The 20083-nt window shown below is 34.9% G+C and overlaps 1 protein-coding gene and 1 non-coding gene across 3 annotated transcripts in view; both read right to left on the reverse strand.

Annotated features, from left to right (window-relative positions):
• Positions 1 to 11892: 11892 nt before the first annotated feature.
• Positions 11893 to 11965, reverse strand: Trnag-acc. The gene has a single exon. It is a non-coding gene; the product is annotated as a tRNA-Gly (tRNA).
• Positions 11966 to 13261: 1296 nt separating this feature from the next.
• LOC106673590 (retina and anterior neural fold homeobox protein 2-like) overlaps positions 13262 to 20083 on the reverse strand; it is a 33535-nt gene continuing 26713 nt past the window's right edge. For both annotated transcript variants that reach the window (XM_014405739.1, XM_024229812.1), the window contains exons 3-4: positions 19045 to 19141; positions 13262 to 14519 (exon numbers count right to left, since the gene is read on the reverse strand). In XM_014405739.1, coding sequence (XP_014261225.1) covers positions 14257 to 14519; positions 19045 to 19141 — 360 coding nt within the window. In that variant the 3' untranslated portion in view covers positions 13262 to 14256. The remainder of the gene's footprint in view (positions 14520 to 19044; positions 19142 to 20083) is intronic.

Consider the following 20083-nt stretch of genomic DNA (forward strand, 5'->3'; position numbering starts at 1 on the left):
TCGGCTGGAGTGTACTTTGAAATTATGGTTAGTTTGGCAAAAGGGAAGTTTCTCTGCCTTGATTAACTTATGTAAGTATGTATGTGTGTTCAATGTACGGTCGCTCTGAATTTAGGCCCCGCCAAATTTTGGACGTCGACAACTTAGCTGAGGTCGGGGCGAGGGCAACTTTGCAGGGATTTGTTGGACTCGGTCAGCCGAGTCAATATTTGATCTCCGAATCACTATCATGGCAGACTTTACAAAGGTTGGATCAAAGGCAAACAAAATTAATTCGAAAATGAACGGAGTTATAAACTCCCTTTATTGTGCTCGCTATTACGAATAAATCTTTATTAATTTTTTTTCTCACAATAAATCCAGATATTGCTCGTTAATTAGACTTGTTATAATATATATGTTGGTATATTGCATATCTACGGCAGGTGAACACTATCTAGAGCTGACAGCAATTATCTGCTACATATTAGCTAATTATCTATTGAGATCGATAACAGCTAAGCCTCGGTCGTGACAGATGTTTTCAGAATTACACAATGCGATAAGCCCACTTGACTTCAAATTGCCTCAGGTAATCCATCAATAATAGTGCTACTGTTTTATCATCTCGGCACCCTCCTTTCTGATACCACGCCAGATGAACGTTTATTAATTCGCCTGAAAAGTGCTTAATAATGTTTATGAATTATTTACATGCATTTTCTTTTTGGTTTTAAATTGTTTTTTCCTATATGTTAGAAGTTTATTTTTCAATATTTATTTTTATATATTAAAAATTACTGTTTAATTAAATTCTCTCTTCATACGAAATACGCTTGACGTAATGTATTGATTTTTTTATATATTTCATTTTAGGTTTTAGCTTCAAAAACAAAGAATATATAAGAAACAAGTAAAAATTCTCAAAGATAAAAAGATTGAACTGCTTCAACCATGATCGGACAAAGAAATGATGATCCATTTCGAACATTTTCGGGCAAAAAACTGCTTCAACCAATTTCGAAGAATGAAATAATGAACTGTTTCAACCTTTTACGTGCAAAGAAATAATAAACTGCGTTAACCATTCTCTGAAAAAAAAAAAAAAAAAATGAACAGCTTCACCCATTTTTGAACAAAGAAATGATGAATTGCTTGAACCATTTTCGGAGAAAGAGGTAATGAACCGATGAAAAACAAATGAAACACGGATTTTTCCTCTTTTAATTTATACAATCAAGTTTAACGTAAGATTGACATTTTATGAGATACGAGTGACTTGAGAATCAGACTTGGGACAATAGGAACTTCTTAGTCCAAATTGATATATTGGATAACCTCCTAAAGTTTACACGATGCTTGTGTCGCGGGACACCCTGTATATATGGCATTCATGAGCTTACTCAGAGTTTTCATGAGATTATTTCCAAAACTATTCCAGAGACAAAATCGGTTCAATTATAACATTTAGTATACGAGGTGCTAAAAGTATTCCCTATAGCTTCAAAGACCGATCACCCACCGAGAGACATGGTAAAAACATGGAAGGGGCTGAAAGAATCATGGGAAGTATGTTAGGCGCAAATGAAAAGAGAGGAACCAAACAAGCCAGGAAAAAAGTTGAGAATAAAAGCTTGTAAAAAAAGCACTCAAAATAAAATGAAAATGGGCGTAGCTAATTCGAACCCAGAATCCGAAGGTGCTATGTGTACAGAATAGACTCCCTGGGGGACGGAAAAGGGAAAAAAATTATCGTCGTCTAATCATATATATAGTCGGAGGGTTTGAATCAACTGTGGCCGACGCCAAAAACGTTCAATTTGCAGTTGAAAATATCGTATCCTATCCTTCGAAGAGAGGTTTTTGTCATATAAATTAACATCAATATACGTTGCATTTGTTTTACGATTTATTAAAAAACTTAGCTGAACGATTTGAGTTGGAACCGCTAATTTTTGTTTAAAAGGGAGATGTCTTCATCGATTGGTATATTTTAAGATTTGACTGAACCGAGAGGAGCAACCCTTCCTTGCTTTCAATTAAAAGCGTAAGTAATCAGTCGTAATTGGATTTTAAAGTCTCTCGTTTCCTTATTTCTAAGAAGTAAACAATTTCCACATGTAAGTTGAAATCTCCGGGAAGGGTTGTCCGCCTACGGTTTTCCATATCCTCCTCAACAATTAGATTCTACCTTTATTGTGCGTCCCACAGAGGAGCCCCCTTCCATCTCCATTGAAAACCGTCATTATGGGATACCGTCCTTAATGAATAAACAAACCCCTCGAATAATTTACATCCTAAATTCGCAGGGGAATTGCATTGAAAATTCGAGACAAGAAGTTATTTTCGTAGAAGGCGAACTGTTACCCTTTCTACTGGTGCTTCGTTTCCGTTATTGACTTAAAATTTACACCAGTCGCAAAGCTCACTATTAATCTTTCATGTCTCGTCAAAAGTACTCTGACGGCAATCCTTTGTGACTCGTCTAATTGTGTATTTTGTAATGGATTCACTTTTAATTTTAAACCCTTTTCAATTACATCTATTTCCAGTCGTCAACATTGTGAAACTAATGAAGTAAGCGATCGTGTCGAAAAATCTTTCAAATAAGTAGTCAGAAAAACAATGATATGTGGCACGTGAACTAAATACTTCAGGAGCAGTATTAAGGAATAAATCGTGGTATTATGTACATTTAATTACTTCACATATCAAGAGTACTGTCGATAGGTGGAAACCGGCGAGTACCGACGGACCCCAATAAGTAATCAACAGGGGTTCATCAACTCGCAGACCAATATTCACTATAATAAGAACCTTCAGGGGCGTCAGTGGGCGCAACGGTTTATTCGTTGACACGGCGCTCATCACTTTAAGGTAAAGATCCCGAGTTCGAATCCAGCGGCCCTGCATTCGAGATCGTTATACTTACAAATGGGATTTTTTCAAAACACCGGCACCTCGAGGGTTGATATGTCCTCTGCTGTTGCGAACCCTCGTAAAAAATAAATAAATTCTTTCTAATGTCTGGTGGTTTAATTTTTTTAAGTTGTACCCGTTTTAGGTGTCAAATGTGTTTTTGTGGTGGTTTTAAGTGATACAGATTTGGCTAGAATGATAGAAGAAGTCAACCCGTATGAAGCCAGGTGTAAAACATTCCCATCTCAACTGACCGAAGGGTTTTCCATCGCTACCAAGATGCTGGAAGATACTCAAGTAGGCATGGATCAGGTCGTGTCACATCTCAGAGAGATAATCTTTTATTGTTTCGAATATGCACAGAAATGAACGTTTTGCATTCGACGTTCGCTGTCAAGATCAAGCAACCACTTCATCAAGTAAGAAATGTATTTAATTTCAGTTTAAGCACTGTAAGACGAAGACTTTCAGAAGCTGGATTACATGCGCGAAGGCCTGCCACTGGTCCAGAACCTCTGACAAAGCATAGAACAGCTATTTCGCAAGAAATAACATCAATCAAGATTGGACTAAATCTAAAAAATCATGTTTTCCGATGAGTCAAAGTTTAAAGTCGCTCAGTGATGCCAGAGAATTTGCAAGAGGGATGAAGGATGAAGCGATTCATTATTTCTTTGTACGACAATTGTTGAAGCATTGTATTATTTCTTTGTTCGAAAATGGGTGAAACGTCCATTATTATCTATTCTAAAGATACTTAAGATCTTACATACATGGACTTGTCATATACCATGGCAAGAGGAGGAACAAGGCTGGCCAGGTACCGAAGTGCTCTAAAAAGAACACATCCATACATGTGCCATGAAAAAAGCAGTTTTCGGTCTTCCAGCAAGACATTTCAGCCACCCCCGGAGTGATAGAGAGGGCTTTATATATCCGTCTCCGGTCTGCCGGTATGCTCTAGTTAGGGTACACTTTTTTCTCTAACCATGACCACCACGAATGCGACCTTAACGGGGCCAACCTTAAAATTCCTTTAAAATTGGAGCATTTCAAACCGCTTTCTTTCTTATTTATTAGGGGCATGAGTGCAGTTTTCCAATATTTCGACATCTTCTCGCTGAGCCAGACCTCCAGATATGTCATACCTTTTCCTCGGAATCTTACCACAGTTTATTATTTTATAGCTACCTCAGTGCCATCATCCCTAGGAGCTTTATAACCAATTATATTTACAAGGATTTGACCAAAATCGTCTCTTGAGGACGGCTAGTCTGATCGTATCCACACCTGACGACCTCTAATACGTTTATGCGTCGTTGCAATCCTTTTGAAAACATTCCGCCCAAGTTACTTTCCGGCTATCATCTCTGGGTGCTTCTCTTCCATGTGACCTAATCTTGTTTGAAAACCGCCCTTAACCTGTGAATTTCTTTATGGGGGAAAAACATGTTGCCAGACTACACCATCAAGACAGGGCCGAAAATTCTAATATCTACATATATAGGTTCCACAGCACCAACGGCCCCGAGCCGACGACAGTGTCCATCAAACATTATTACACCCTCCATTCTTTAAAAATGCGAGTAATCCTTTACATCTCCTTTTCTGCCACGACGGGCGACTTACTCAAACGAGCTGTCAAAGAAAAAAGCACCTTTGAGTCCTCCAGACGGTTAGCTAGGCTTCAATTGACAGTCACTAGCTTGTGTTATATGTGGGACGTTAATGGGCCGACAAACAGCTGAGGTCATCGCCGGCCCTCTGCATGTTTTCTTTTTTTCTGGTCTTTCACTCCTATTTTGTTTTAAGCCGCAGCTATTTGAGCGTCCGATCTGGGTACTGACTGTCGTCTTTTCTCTGCATACTACGTCGATATCCTAAATTGCTAGCCTCTCGTTTGTACCTCAGGTTATCAAATACAAAATAGACACCACCATACAATNCACTCCCCAGAGAACTCGATAGTCCTCGGGGCTAATTTTTAAGTTTTAATTAAATTATTTGTTTGTTTATTTTTTCCAGGTTGATCGTACCTTTTATCTATATTATTGTGGTAATTTATAGCAAAGGAAGGGCTTATCAAAATTAGTTAACAATACCCCCTCTGTAGTACGGTTATCAGCTATCACGTGGCATTCCAAAATTATCCCATTTATTCTACCTCTTATTACCATACTGGTACGAATTTTTTCGTTCTGTAATCGGATTTATCTTCGCTAACATGATAGAATTCACGCTAATTGGTTTTACGAATTGTCTTATTTTTGTTTATTTCTGAGCCTAGTACAAATTAATAGAAAATAGTGATTCGAACTCAGACTGCATATAAAACACATCAGGCTATGAATAATATATTTTTTACTGTTTACATAAATAATGATTTTATTTAGCCTGCATAACCCGAATTCGTTTATTAACCTCAAGAGATTAACCCCAAAACACAACCCTTCCCCAAGACCCAGCCACTAATGATTCGGAAATGGGAATTTGAATTGAGCGCTGACGGAATAACTTGAATATCAAATATTGTGAGAATATTTGCTAAATATTTATAAGAATAGGCGACATTAGACAAGTTCATCGCTAATGCAACAGATAAGAAAATTTAAAAAAAGTCTAGTTGTGAAATCCCGACTTTGCGATTATGTTTTCTCCAATCTTCAAAAAGTGGGTGACTTCATAATAATTACAATCAAGCTTATTGACATAGCTATTAAGTAATATTTTTAAGACAAATATAGAATAAAATAATCCATGCATACGATTTCTTTTTTTCTTAATTATATACTTCATCCCAATCACTTCAGATAGCAGTAAGATTAGGTTATTGACAGGGACTTGAAGACTTTTATCGTAGGCTAGATTTATTTGATTTTAGATTGATTTATTTGTAATAAATTTACATAGAACAAATTCCTTTAAGTTTCAGGGGAAGTGGCGGGGCACTATTACATCCCGTTACAATAATATATATATATATATATTTTTTTTTAACGAGGGTTCGCAACAGCAGAGGTCCTATAAACCCTCAGGATGCCGGTGCTTTTGAAAAAAAAAAACATTTGTAAGTATGTCGGGTTCGAATGTAAGGATTCGAACCCGGGACCTTTATCTTACAGTGGTGAGCGCCGTGTCAAAGAATACACCTTGCTAATTAATATATTTGATCCCTAGTATAAACTTAGAGGTTGTCACAATATTGTGCTCGTGGAAAAATTACAAAAAACCCACAAAAATTATGATATAAGCAAAATGAAATCAGGTACATATTGAATTAAGTAGCTTTAGCGATGTCACAGGAGTAAATGATATGTGCAAATATAATAACAACATAAAAATAATAAAATGTAACAGTAACTTGGCATAATAAATACGATAATCAATTTAAGTTTAATAAAATTAAATAAATAAGTAAATAAATAAATAAACAATAAATTAGATAAACACATTAATAAATTAGAAGATTAATAATCGAACAAATATGCAACGTATGTACATTTATATACACGTCCGTATACATCATTTACAATATTGCAGTGTGCATGCATACACATCCTTTACCCATATATTGTTATAGCCTGATTATTAGTGTAATATATGTTTTATTCTCCTGTGCTTCCAAATGGTATTCGTAGGGATTTCTGTGCTCAATCAGTTTATTGAAAAATTTTCAGTGAGCCGTTTAGCTTCGTCGTATATCAATCTCATGTTTGTACTCTCATGGAGGAGGCTAATTTTATTGCGGCGGCTCGAAGAGGTTACCAGACTCAGAAATTTATTTTGTATGCACTGTAACTTCTTCCAGTTTATATCCGGAGGTGTAATTCCAAGCGGGGCAGGCTTTAACACAACTTCGTAAAGGAGGAGTTTATTATTGAAATTGAGTCCAGAGTTGTGGGAAAAAAGCGGAAAGAGGTACCTCGTAGCCACCTTCCCTTTTTTATGATTTCATTCACGTAACAAGAGAAATTGAGCTTGCTGTCCAAAATAACGCCTAAGTATTTGATTTTTCTCTCCATGGAATTTGCAAGCTGTTTACAGATATTTGGCCTCTAAAGTTAGGGCGTCGCCTGGTAAAAAGTACGGCCTTAGTTTTGGGGGAATTTATTTTGAGTTTCCACCGGTTACAGAAACGGGTCACCCTATTTGCAGCTTCAGTTAGTCTCCTCACAATTGTTTCTGGCCTCCAGGCCTATCCTCGGCATACAATGCGATTTGACAATTTTTCACCTTAGGGAAGGATAGAGGATANGAAACAAAACATAAATTCAATTCAAATGTAAATACAAGAGTGTTACATAGTTTCAACAAATGGAAAGAACTAGAATGGTTTGAGAAATTTGAAATTAAAAAATGTAAAATTGAAAATGGTGATAAATGCATTAATAATATAACAGATTTTGATCTACCTCCCATTTTAAATATGTACATTAATAATATTAAACGTCCAAATAATAAATTAATTATTTTAATTATTATTTTTATAATAATTTAATAATATTAAGGTATCATTCTAATTTTTATCTTTTATCTTTAATCACTTATTTATAATTAATTTTTTACAGTATTTATTCTTCTAATATTTATTTGTGTTATAATTCCCGTTTTTCGCACGTTGAAGTTGAGCGCCATTAAAAACCAGCTTCTAATTGGAACGTCGCGTTGGCGGGGATATCGGCGGGTTCACTTTTGCAATTCATGTCGAGAGACGTAGTTGTAGAAATCCTTCAACCTGATGATGAGCTAACGGGCTCGAAATCCGTATCGTTGACTTACTGTGAGCAGGTCTTTTTACAAACGACTGAACACCACACTCACTCCATCATTCATCATTTCTAGGTCATAAATTCCAGGTCCCAACATTTTTTCCATGGTCTTGTGCTACTTTACATACAGCAACAGGGCCATATTATGTATAAAACCACTTTCCTTCATCTTCCGTCCAAGAAATCGACATAACAAACAAAACATATGTAGGAAAGTAAGTACAATTTGAACAGCAAAGTGACAACAAAGAGAAATAACCCAATTATTAGCTAGATAGAGCGAATCGCTTTGTTTTAAAGCTTTACTACCTCTGAGCGATCCAAAACCAGTAAATACAAAACAACCCTCGTCTCGTATTATCGGCACTTGAAATAACATATCGCATCATATCGATTAGTTTTTGTACGTTTGTGCTCCATTTGAAGGAGGGTGAAATAAGTGAATTGGGGTGTAGCTTAGGGTAGCCAGAAAGGGACAGACATGTTTGTGTCATTACTCACGGAAAATTAAACTTGAAAATGACATTTAATTTAAGTCCATTACAATTTTCTGATCAAAAACGCAAACACAATCGTTTTACAAAGAGAGAATAATCTGATTACGTGTCAAAAAACGGCATTTTAACGGGCCATTATTTTTTAATTGAAAAGCTCAGATGTAAGAAAAGATCACTCAGTTGCGAATACTCGTAGTAGTGCACGACCAGTTCAAAAATAAAAGCTTCAAAGTGTTTGTTAATTAAATGGCAAAAGAGAAAACATTGCAGGTGGTGTGCAATTGAGTGGATTCGGCCTGTTGACCCATACGAGGCACATATCCTTCTTGTTCTATTTTCTTTAGTACCTGACCGGAAAACTAGCCGACACTAGTTCTAAGGTAAATGAACATTCATTATATCCTGAATATTTTTTTAAACCATCGAAAGAGGTAATGTATTGATTTCTTGATTCGTAAATCAAAATATATCACTCAGATGTAGTTTACCACTTTTTTCTTGTCAAACCATTTTACAATATATTTTTCATACCGTTTTCAATAAAAACCATATACGATCGGACGCCCTAACGACTCGGCCACTGCGGACCAATCCTTTTATTTTATATCTCCTGTACTAATTTTTTTACAACCGAAAAGGGTCCTGGGGATGTGTGGAGATTTTTCAAATGTATCACTATTTTCAAATAATTAATCTTTTTACGTAAGGTATTTGGTTGAAATGAAAAAGCTAGTGTCACGAGCGGGATTCGAACCCACGGCCTTCGGCTCAATACGCCGCTGCTCTACCACTTGAGCTATCGTGACTTCGATCCACTCAGACACTAACCTCCCATCTCTACCCAGCCTTTCGAATTTTCCCTCCTTTTTCCATTTTTCAAATGTCGTGTAATCTATTTGATTCTCGGCGACAAATGAAATGGCCACGGAGAGCTTTAGTGAAGTATACTTCATTTTGCTTATTACATTTATTAGGTTTCGTGGGCCGATTGACCAAATAATTTCTTTTCAATTAATTTTTTTTTATTAATATGGGTTTTTATCTGTGTTCTAGATCGATTTCAATGTTATTACACGTCAATCATTGACTAGAGCAATTAAGTGGTTAGAGCAGAGGCGTATTGAGCCGAAGGCGTGGGTTCGAATATACCTCGTAACACTAGCTTTTTCATTTCAACCAAAAACCTACGTAAAACGTTTAATTAATTGAAAGAAGTGCTGTGGTCAATAGACCTCTAAATATAATGGATTTATCACTATTTTTGTTTTGGGAAAAAAATCGGAGGCATTTAGAGGGCGAAAAATCATTTTTTTTGTTTCCTACATATTTGTATTCAGGGGTTTATTGGTGTATAAACACAAATATCAACTTTGTTTCTTGTTAAAAACGTTTTTGATCCTACTTTGCTCCACAGATCCACATTGCCTACAGTTCTTTCCAAAGAGCCCTAAAAGCCGAAAACATTTTTTTACTAATTTACATATTTTTTTAAACATGGTTGGCTTCCTTTGCTGTCCATATATTTCAAGATTATTATACATCAGTTGGTTTGTGTTTTTAACTGAGATAACAAAATAATATGCAGAAACAAAATAATACGCAGCAGTGGAGTAAACGAAATCAGATATGTAAACAGTTACACAAACGAAAATACGCTTCCAGTAAAGTAGGCCAAAAAAATTTATTCATACTCTGTCAAGTACCGTTTGAAACACGTAAATACGATTTTTATGGCAAACAAAAATAGACTTTTTGGTTTTCAATACTCCTCTGGCTTTTATCCAAATTCAAAGATAGTACAACCATTAGAAAGCTTCATATATCTTCTTCCAGCTTATTTCAAGAATATTGAGATCATTATAAGTTAAGAAATAAGGATGACTCAATAAAAACTCGCCAAACGTTTCATTATATACCTCCGGTTCCAATTTATTTACGTTGGCAAATTTTATACCCTTACGTAGATTTTACGTATCACCGTAAAGTATTCGGTAGATCAGTGGAGCATTTCAAATCTATCACGATCTTTCTGACTTTCAAAAAAAAATCGGAGGCGAAAAATTTGAGAACAAGTTATTTTCTAATAACTTGTAATTGATATTAGAGAGAAAGTATTTATAATTATTATTTATTCGTTATAGGAAAATTTATATTCAAAGGTTTATTGGGATGAAAAAAACAATAACAATTTGCTTTCGTGCTAAAAATTCTCTTAACCTACTTTGCTATACCTATCCAAACTCTTACCAAGGCCGTGAAAAAAAATATAATTAATTTAATTTTTTATTAATCTATTAGGTTTCGTGGTCCGATTGACCAAATAAATTATTTTCAATTAATTAATCTTTAAGTATGGTATTGGTTGAGATAAAAAAGTCAGTGTCACGAGCGGGATTCGAACCCACGACCTTCGGCTAAATACGTCACTGCTCTACCACTTGAGCTATCGTGACTTCGATCCACTCGGACACCAATTTCCCATCGCAACACCACCTTTTTATTTTCCCTCTTTTTTGCCATTTTTGAAATGTCGTGTAATCAATTCCATTCTCGTCGGCAAATGAAATGGCCACGGAGGGCTTTAGTGAAGTATACTTCATTTTGCTTATTACATCTATTAGGTTTCGTGGACCTATTGACCAAATAAATTATTTTCAATTATTTAATTTTTTATTAATATGGGTATTTATCTGTGTTCTAGATCGATTTCAATGTTATTACACGTCAATCGTTGAATTTTTTCACTTGGGTGAGAAAAAAAATGCAGCATTTTATTAAACCAGATTGGATATGTGAAAATTTAGCAAAGTGAAAGTAGGCCAAGGAAAATATTTATTGAAAAAATTAATTCGCATTTATTTTAATCACACTTTAAAGGCCTTAGTACTAATTTTGTATGGCAAACAAAAAATAGAAGTTTCTGGAGTAGATTGGGCAATTTCTTTTTCTCCGATGTCCTTCCTAATTACACTTAAAAATTCGCAACTCTTCTGGATTGTCTATATATTCGAAGTTATTGCGACCGTTACAAAACTTAATGTATCTTCTTTCAGGGAGTGTTAAGAAAAGTCAGTGTTCAACCCATTAAATGTGAGAAAAGTAAGGATGAAGTCAACAAAAAATTTTCAAACAATTTTATATCTCTGTTCAAAATTTATTTAATGAAGTAAAATTTTTCCAATAAGTGTAATTTATGACTATATAAGATCAAAATCCCCGTAAAACATCCTGTGGATTGGTCGAGTCGTTTCGAAAGTTTCATTATTTTTGCGATTTTCGATTAAAAAATTGGAAGTAGGAAGGCGAATAAATTGAGAAAAATAATATTTTTTGACTTTCCAAAAAGACTGTATTCAAGGGTTTATATATATAATTAATATTTACATTAATCAATTGTATATTAGAATATGAAAATTTTAAATTAATATAACAAATATTTTCATCTACTTTGCTACGTCGCACACTCATTACCTCCATGTTCTTACTTGTAAAAGATATGAGGAGTTTTTATAGTTCTTTCTTCTGTCCTTTTCTTCTTCTTCTTTTCAAGTTTTATTCTCTCTTTTTAATGACATAAAATGTAAACATTGACGTAGTCTAAAAATAGAAAAAGTTCATCTTTCAAATGGTTGTAACAACTTCATTAGATTTCGTGGCCCGATTGACCAAATAACATCATTCGATTAATTAATCTTTATGTAAAGTATTGGTTGAGATAAAAAAGTCAGTGTCACGAGCGGGATTCGAACCCACGACCTTCGGCTTGGTACGCCGCTGCTCTACCACTTGAGCTATCGTGACTTGATCCACTCGGACACCAACTTCCCATCTCAACCCAAACGTTTCGAATTTTTTTTTTTTTTTTGGAAAAAGGAGGGAAACTTCGAAAGGTTGTAGGTTTAATTGAATTGAAAAATATATTGTAAAATGGTTTGACAAGAAAAAAGTAGTAAACTACATCTGAGTGATATATTTTGATTTACGAATCAACATATGTATAAATTACCTCTTTCGATGGTTAAAAAAATTATTCAGGATATATACAGAGTCACGATAGCTCAAGTGGTAGAGCAGCGGCGTAGTCGAAGGTCGTGGGTTCGAATCCCGCTCGTGACACTGACTTTTTTATCTCAACCAATACCTTAAATAAAGATTAATTAATTGAAAGGTTGTAGTAACGTTTAGTTACGATAAAATCCAGAAGTGTTATGAATTTTTAACCAGTAGTATGTAATAAATATATTTAAACATATAGTTAAATAGATAAATCACTTTTATTTTCGCTTTATTTAGAAAGGAGTCATGTTTCATTGTTGTTGAAAAATCTCAATCGAAAATTGTGGATAAAATAATACCAATAAGAAACACATACAGATAACGTAATAAATAAAACATAATAGTAGTTAACATTCACTCTACCCCTGAGTTCTCGATATCCCTCGGGGTCATAGGGGGATTACATTCACACACCAGACTTTGTTCTCACTACCCCAGAGTACTAGATATTCCTCGGGGTTAATAGGAATAATCCCCTCCATTCTCATAAAGAAATACATTCGTACCAATTAATAACATATATCATATACATCTTCATGTACAAATACATGTAAATCTCGGTACAGTTAAAAAGATTTACAGCCCTGAGATACTGGAAAAACGATCTGTGCCTGCTGCCTTGCCTCAAGGTCGCGCAAAGGTCATTGAGGATGTCGTATTTCTTTCTTTACTGACTTAGGCCTTTGCTGTCCGTTATGTGCTCTACCGTGATAAGTTCTCTGCGTCACGGGCACCTACGTTTTCTCACCCCCATTAGAAGTCCGAGAGCTATCTTGGTGTGGCCTATGCGCCGGGGACTCATGTCTTTTTCACATTTACTTGAAAAATGCTCTTATTTTTTTACCTCCTGTTGCATATTTTGAATATTATTCTTCCTTCATCATCGTCGATTCTATTAACCCAGAAATTTTTGAAACCTAAGAAAGGAAGTAGAGTGAGACAGAAAAAATACAGCTTAATAACGTAATTTACAATTTTTCTTTTTATTTAATTGGTTTTATATTATTATTTTGTACAAAAGCACAAATTAGAAAGGTGCCTTTTTATTAACAAAACTTGAAGAACTTCAATTACAAATGCACTAATAAAGTTTTTGTTAACACTGAGGATTTATCACATAAAATGCTTTTGGTCTGAGCGCGTAGCTCATTTTAAAGTATGGTAAACATTTTTGTTCCTAAGCATTTTGTTTTTGTTTTTTATAATCAAAATAAAGAGTTTGGTGAGAAAAAACTTAATCAATGTACATTGGTCTGATAGGCAAACCAGATTGATCAGAAATGACCCAATTACGAATGTAGATAATTTAAACGATACCTTTTTCTAGGTACATTTTTTCGCTTTATAATCAAAATATTAAGTTGTAAATAAACACGTAATGATGTATGTTTTAAATTATACTGTAATGTGAGATGAATACAATTCAATATCTTTTTTTCGTGCATCTACGTCTAAGCGAAAAATAAAAATGTCGAACCTAACTGAGAAAGAAACAAGTGTAAAGGCCGGTCATCCATAAAAATAAAAGTCAGCCAAATTACTATGCGGCGTTAATTTTTAACCTATACAATTTACATTCTGCCGCGTATCTATACAACCGTTTGGTTCCTTTTAAAAAAGCAGCCACTGGTGGCAACCTAACTATACTTATTAAAATCTATATTTACAAGTATGTTCAATCACCTTAAATATTCATTTTGTGTCTTTACGATAGTCAATTATATTTTCTGAAAGGAGCACACCGCTTAATTGTGTAAAACCGTAATAATAAAATGACTACAATAACGATGACTAGTACAAAATTTGGTCGTAAAATAGTTAATAAGACGTGGAATTATTCTTATTTCATAGAAATAAGAGACTCGAATGCTGGATGAGTCGATGAAAAAGGGCCCCCCTCCAAATGCATCGTAAAAACACATAACAAAATTGTTCAGGGATATCAATCAAATTGCGGCCCGATGGATTAATCAGATTATCCAGATCGGTAGTTGATTAAAGCAAAGAGAGAAAGGCGCTGATGTTTACACGTAGTTTTACTCCTTCGACTCGGGAGTGGTCGGGTAAAAAACCTCGTGCTTGAGGAAGACAGGTGCCGAGGCGTCTTGAGGTGGCCTCGGTGAAATGGGCGGTGATGTCGGCGAGGGGAGCCGTCGGCCGAGGAAAGGGATCGGGGGCACCCCTGCTAGCATGTAGTGGGTCAGGAGTGCCTGGAGTGGAGGTCCCACGGGTCCTTTGGGCCATGGAAGACCTATCATCCCTGGCGGTACCCACAGCGGGTCGACTTCTCCGCCGTAGCCTGTAAACAAAAAGAACAAATGTACACAGCAGTAAAGACACAAAAATTAAACAAATAACTCTAAACCGTTTTCAAATCGAAAATTCTAGCGATTCCTGATCATAGATTTGGCCTAGAAACTGGATATGTGTTACCGCTCTTTTCCATCAAATTAACTCTTTTTAATTTCAAAATAAACTCTTTACTTAAAATTACACTTTATGACTTTGCCGAGGGCCACGCAACCTCCCATCTTCCCAGTAAACACTGGTGTCCTTCAAGGTGGTATCCTAGTTCCAATCCTATATTCAATTTACACCCTCGATTTCCTGGCATTTTCTCCAGTTATAGCGTTTTTCTTCAAATTAAACTTTTTTCCTTCAAATTAACCTTTTTTAGTCAAATTAACTCTTTTATTTTTAATTAACGTTTTTAATTTCAAAGTAACATTTTTCGTCAAATTAACCTTTTTAATTTCAAATTATTTTTCATTTTTATTTCAAATTAAGGTTTTTTTAATTTCAAATGAATGTTTTTTAAATTTCAAATTAATGTTTTTTCACTAAATTCAAGCTTTTTATTTTTCAAATAACGTTTTTACTTCAAATTAACATTTTTTAAATTTCAAATTAACTCTTTTTAACTTCAAATAAAACCTTTTTAACTTTGGCTAGGTCCATGCTCTCACTCTCTCTCTCTCTCTCTCTCAATCACTCTCTCTCTCCTCTCTCTCCCTCCCACCCACCCNTATTTTCCTAGTAAACACGTGTCCTCCCAAGATAGTATCCTAAGTCCCATCCTAGATTCAATGTATGCACACGTCATCCCTTCATCTCCTCCAACAATTACAGCTTTTTTCGTCGCTTTTTAATGTAAAATCAACTTTTTTTGTCAAATTAAACTATTTTAACACAAAATTTAATCATTTTAATTTTGGCGAGCGCCATGCACTATCTCATATCTTCCCAGTAAGCACTGGTATCCTTCAAAGTAGTACCCTAAGTCCAAAATCCTTTTAGTCAATTTACAACCATGATATCCCTGCATGTTTTCCGACGGTTATAGCGTTTTTTTTTTCTTCAAATTATTTTAAATTTTTTCTAATTAACGTTAATTTTTTTCAATCAAATTAACTCTTTTTAATTTCAAATTATTTTTTTAAATTTCAAATTAACCCTTTTTTTAAACTTAGGATATGGTATGAAATGTAAGCATGCAATGTAAAATGTCTGTGAATTGCAATTTTTTTAAATTAATTTATACATCTACATGGATCTTTGGTCCACCAGATTAGAGAATAATTATTGTCATACATAACCAATGGGCCATTTTCGGTTTTAGCCCCAATACTTTTTATTTAGTTTTAAGAATCTTTCTTTTACACTAGGGTTTTCATATCAAACAAACTCGTTTCGGTTTTGGGCCATAATCAGTGAGGCAATTTCGAAAACACATTAACAATGCCATATAACTGCTCTATGATCGTAAACCAGCGAGAGTAGACGGACCCAGTGCCGGTTTAACATGTATTACCGACTCACATACCATTATGGGGGACCAGACAAATTGATGCGAGTGATATTTACGTGGTTGGGGGGGGGGGGGTGGAAAAGGAAGGAAAAGGGATTTTTCTCAGTAACTACCGAACCGTTTTCGATTAGATTTGAACCACATGTTCCTCTATTATTCCACTCAAGTTTAACGCTGGCAGTTTTGAAACGTTTCGTCTGAAAAAAGTCTAAAGCAAGAAAACTGTTGAACACATTTTTTCTAATATTTCAGATTTTTTTTCCAAATCTAATTGTTATTTAAAAAAAAAGCTCTGGTAGAAGTGTTTATAGACCTTTTATGTAACCGCATAAAACATTTCAAACCAACATCTCAAACGGGCTAGCAGATTTTGTCCCTTTTGTGTCCAAAAACCCTACTTTTTGTAGCGGCTATTTTTCTGACGTAGTTCCCCAAAAGTAACTTTCAACTTTATTTTGCATTTCCTGTTGATTCTACCGCTATGAACCTTTCGAATACACAACTCTGCCTAGTTGCGAACCTGCTTGCATTGTTTTTGTGACCTTACCGGATAATTTTCTCCAGTTTGGTTTTGAGAAAATACGCCATGGTAGTGGCGAACGTTTATAGGAAATGGCGCTCGCTCCAGGTGTAGGAATTAATAATTTAGTAATGTTTTTAACTAATTTCTAGTGTTCCAATTTAAAAAATTCTTTGACCACATTATCCATGAAAGGTAATGGTTTTTTCCAAGCCAATAAAAAAGATTTAGTTAGATAGACCCGCAACACTTTTACCGGGTCCCCTTATCCACCATCAATGTTAGAAGCGAGTTAGGAGAAAATTGTTCGAAATATTGTAAAATGTTTTCCTATAAAGTAAGTAATTTGGCATGTTCGACACGACAGAACGGATGAAAAACCCAATTTAGATTTTCTCAACAGGAAGAAGAGAGTAAGTCGGAAATTTGTAGGGAGGCAACAGGTAAGGACCCCTCGTGAAAATTTCGCACTATTACCCCACGAAATGAGATTATACTCCAAAGGAATACTCAAGGAGCCCTGCCATTAACACCTTTTAAGACCCCATTCTACTCAGTTTGAACCAGGTACCTGAACATTTTGCGGTCTGTTTACTCAGTTTGAGAACGATTTGTTGAAATCCTAATACGCGGATAACTCTGAAAAAACGAAAGGCGTAATTGAGACCTGAAATAAATGAGAAAGCCTATGTATTAAACCGTATCATTAAATTTGCCATCAAACTACCAGAAACAAGGAAAACGGATGTATTTCTTTCTTCAGACAGTTACACTGCTAGCACTTTCTTGCCGAACGTTACCTCAGATCAACAGCAAATTTAGCAAATTTGTTAAAACTTTGCTAATCCCACTATTTTAGAGCGGGTGCAGTCTTTTTTCTTCGATGTTTCATATAATATAAAATAAAATATAAAAACTCCATCTTGGAATCTTCTACTGTATCCCCAACATGAGCTCTTCATCTCATGGATCATGTATCGATTGTTATATTTGCCAAACATAAATTTTTTAATATCCAGTTAATAAATGACGTTTCTTACCCAAAGTTGCTTCAGAACAATGCCAACATTACAAAATTTTGTTTAAGATTCGATGGAAATCCTGTGAGTTTATGGGTGGTACAGTGTTTTTTCTTCGATGTTTCATTCCGTGTATTGGCAACAGCCATTTTTTTTAAGCTAATATAAAAACTCCATCTTGGAATCTTCTATTGAATCCCCAAAATGGCCTCTTCACCTCATGGGTCATGTATCGATTGTCATATTTGCCAAACATAAAATTTTTAATATCCAGTTTATAAATGACCCATTTCTTGTCCAAAGTTGCTTCAGAACAACGCCAACATAACAAAATTTTGTTTAAGGTTCTATGGAAATCCCGTGTGTTTAGGGCTGGTACAGTGTTTTTTCATCGATGTTTCATTCCGCGTATTGGCAACAGCCATTTTTTTTTTTTTTTGAACTAATATAAAAACTCCCTCTTGGAATCTTATATTGTATCCCCAACATGGCCTCTTCACCTCATGGATCATGTATCGATTGTCATATTTGCCAAACATAAAATTTTTAATATCCAATTTATAAATTAACCATTTCTAGCCCAAAGTTGCTTCAGAACAATACCACCATTACAAAATTTTGTTTAAGGTTCGTGGAAATCCCGTGAGTTTAGGGCTGGTACAGTGTTTTTTCTTCGATGTTTCATTCCGCGTATTGGCAACAGCCATTTTATTTGAGCTAATATAAAAACTCCATCTTGGAATCTTATATTGTATCCCCAACCTCTTCACCTCATGGATCATGTATCGATTGTTATATTTGCCAAACATAAAATTTAATATCCAGGTTACAAATGAACCAATTTTTTCCCAAAGTTGCTTCAGAACAATGCCAACATTACAAAATTTTGTTTAAGGTTCGATGGAAATCCTGTGAGTTTAGGGCTGGCACAGTGTTTTTTCTTCGATGTTTCATTCCGTGTATTGGCAACAGCCATTTTTTGAAGCTAATATAAAAACTCCATCTTGGAATCTTCTATTGAATCCCCAACATGGCCTCTTCACCTCATGGATCATGTATCGATTGTCATATTTGCCAAATATAAAATTTTTAATATCCAGTTTATAAATGAACCATTTCTAGCCCGAAGTTGCTTCAGAACAATGCCAACATTACAAAATTTTGTTTAAGGTTCGATGGAAATCTCGTGAGTTTAGGGCTGGCACAGTGTTGTTCTTGATCTCTTCTACCAGTGTATTTGCAAGACTGATTTATTTAGCGCCAATCTAAACTTTCTATTACTAAACTCACGGGATTTCCCTATAATCTTTTCACCAGAAAGCTAATATTCTTCTGGCTCTAAGACAACATTAGGCCATAACGGGTTAACCTTATATAGTAAAATTTGTACTGTGTTAGTTTCTTTCCAACTTAGGCCTTTTAAAACTAAATCTTTCCAACTTTAAATATATTTGAAAAGTGAGGATGAAAAGCATACCAGAAGGATGATCGGATTGCACATAGCCGCCTGAGGCCTCGCGGCCCATCGCCTTCTCCCGTTTCCTCCACTTGGCTCTTCTATTTTGAAACCAGACCTGCAACAATAACGCAATTAGCTTAAATCTACCAGATTTTTCCTATATATTATAAGAACGTGATCAAAGCCTAGGATTATATTATATAAAAATTAATGGGTGTTATTTCTAGGCTCCAAATAGAGAGCGAGGTTTTCTTTCGATTTTACAGAAACAATTTTAATTGAGCTCAATTTCTAAATGTTTTGAGAGGGAATTTACATAAATTTACTGGATGATGGTCCTCTGCAACAACGATGAACACTCCAGCATATTGTCTGACCCAGGGTGGTTAAAGAGAACCGATCATTGGCCCTTAAACCGGGGCAGGCAGGTCGTACATGAATTGTAAGGTTGGTACCCTCAATTGGATATTTTGATTATTTTAATTTGTCAATTAGATATTATTTTCACAATTTCTTATCTTTAAACAAAACAAAATACAATAAAAATATTAACTTTATGAGAAATTAAACAAATAAAATAGTAAATTAAATGGTGTTTTTTTCCAAACTTTGTTAATTTTTGGTAAATTTTAAATTGGATTGCAGCATTGATTTTAGTGTTAAAATTATGTGTTGGAAGGTATCGGGTCTTATTTGAAATATTGAAGTTATACTGATCCATACCCTGTATTTTTTTTTCTTTTACACAGGTATAATTTTTCATCTAGACTGGAAAATAGTAAAATTGATAGAATCTTTAGAAGGAGAGTAGCCGAGGAGAAGGAATGTAGATATTGACAGGCTACTGAACTAATAGTTACTATCTACCAATTTATTTAAAAAATAGGGATAAATTATCACTATTTCCTTCCTTTCTTTTTCCTCTCCTTCTCACTCTCAAACTCTCTCTCTCTCCTCTCTTTCTTTCTCATCAAACCTCCCGTATTTACTATTTTTCAGTCTAGATGAAAAATTCTACCTGTTTAAAAGAAAAAAAAATACAGGGTATGGACCAGTA

Source organism: Cimex lectularius, unplaced genomic scaffold, assembly GCF_000648675.2.
Source record: "Cimex lectularius strain Harlan isolate CLEC.00 unplaced genomic scaffold, Clec_2.1 scaffold506, whole genome shotgun sequence".
NCBI lineage: Eukaryota > Metazoa > Arthropoda > Insecta > Hemiptera > Cimicidae > Cimex > Cimex lectularius.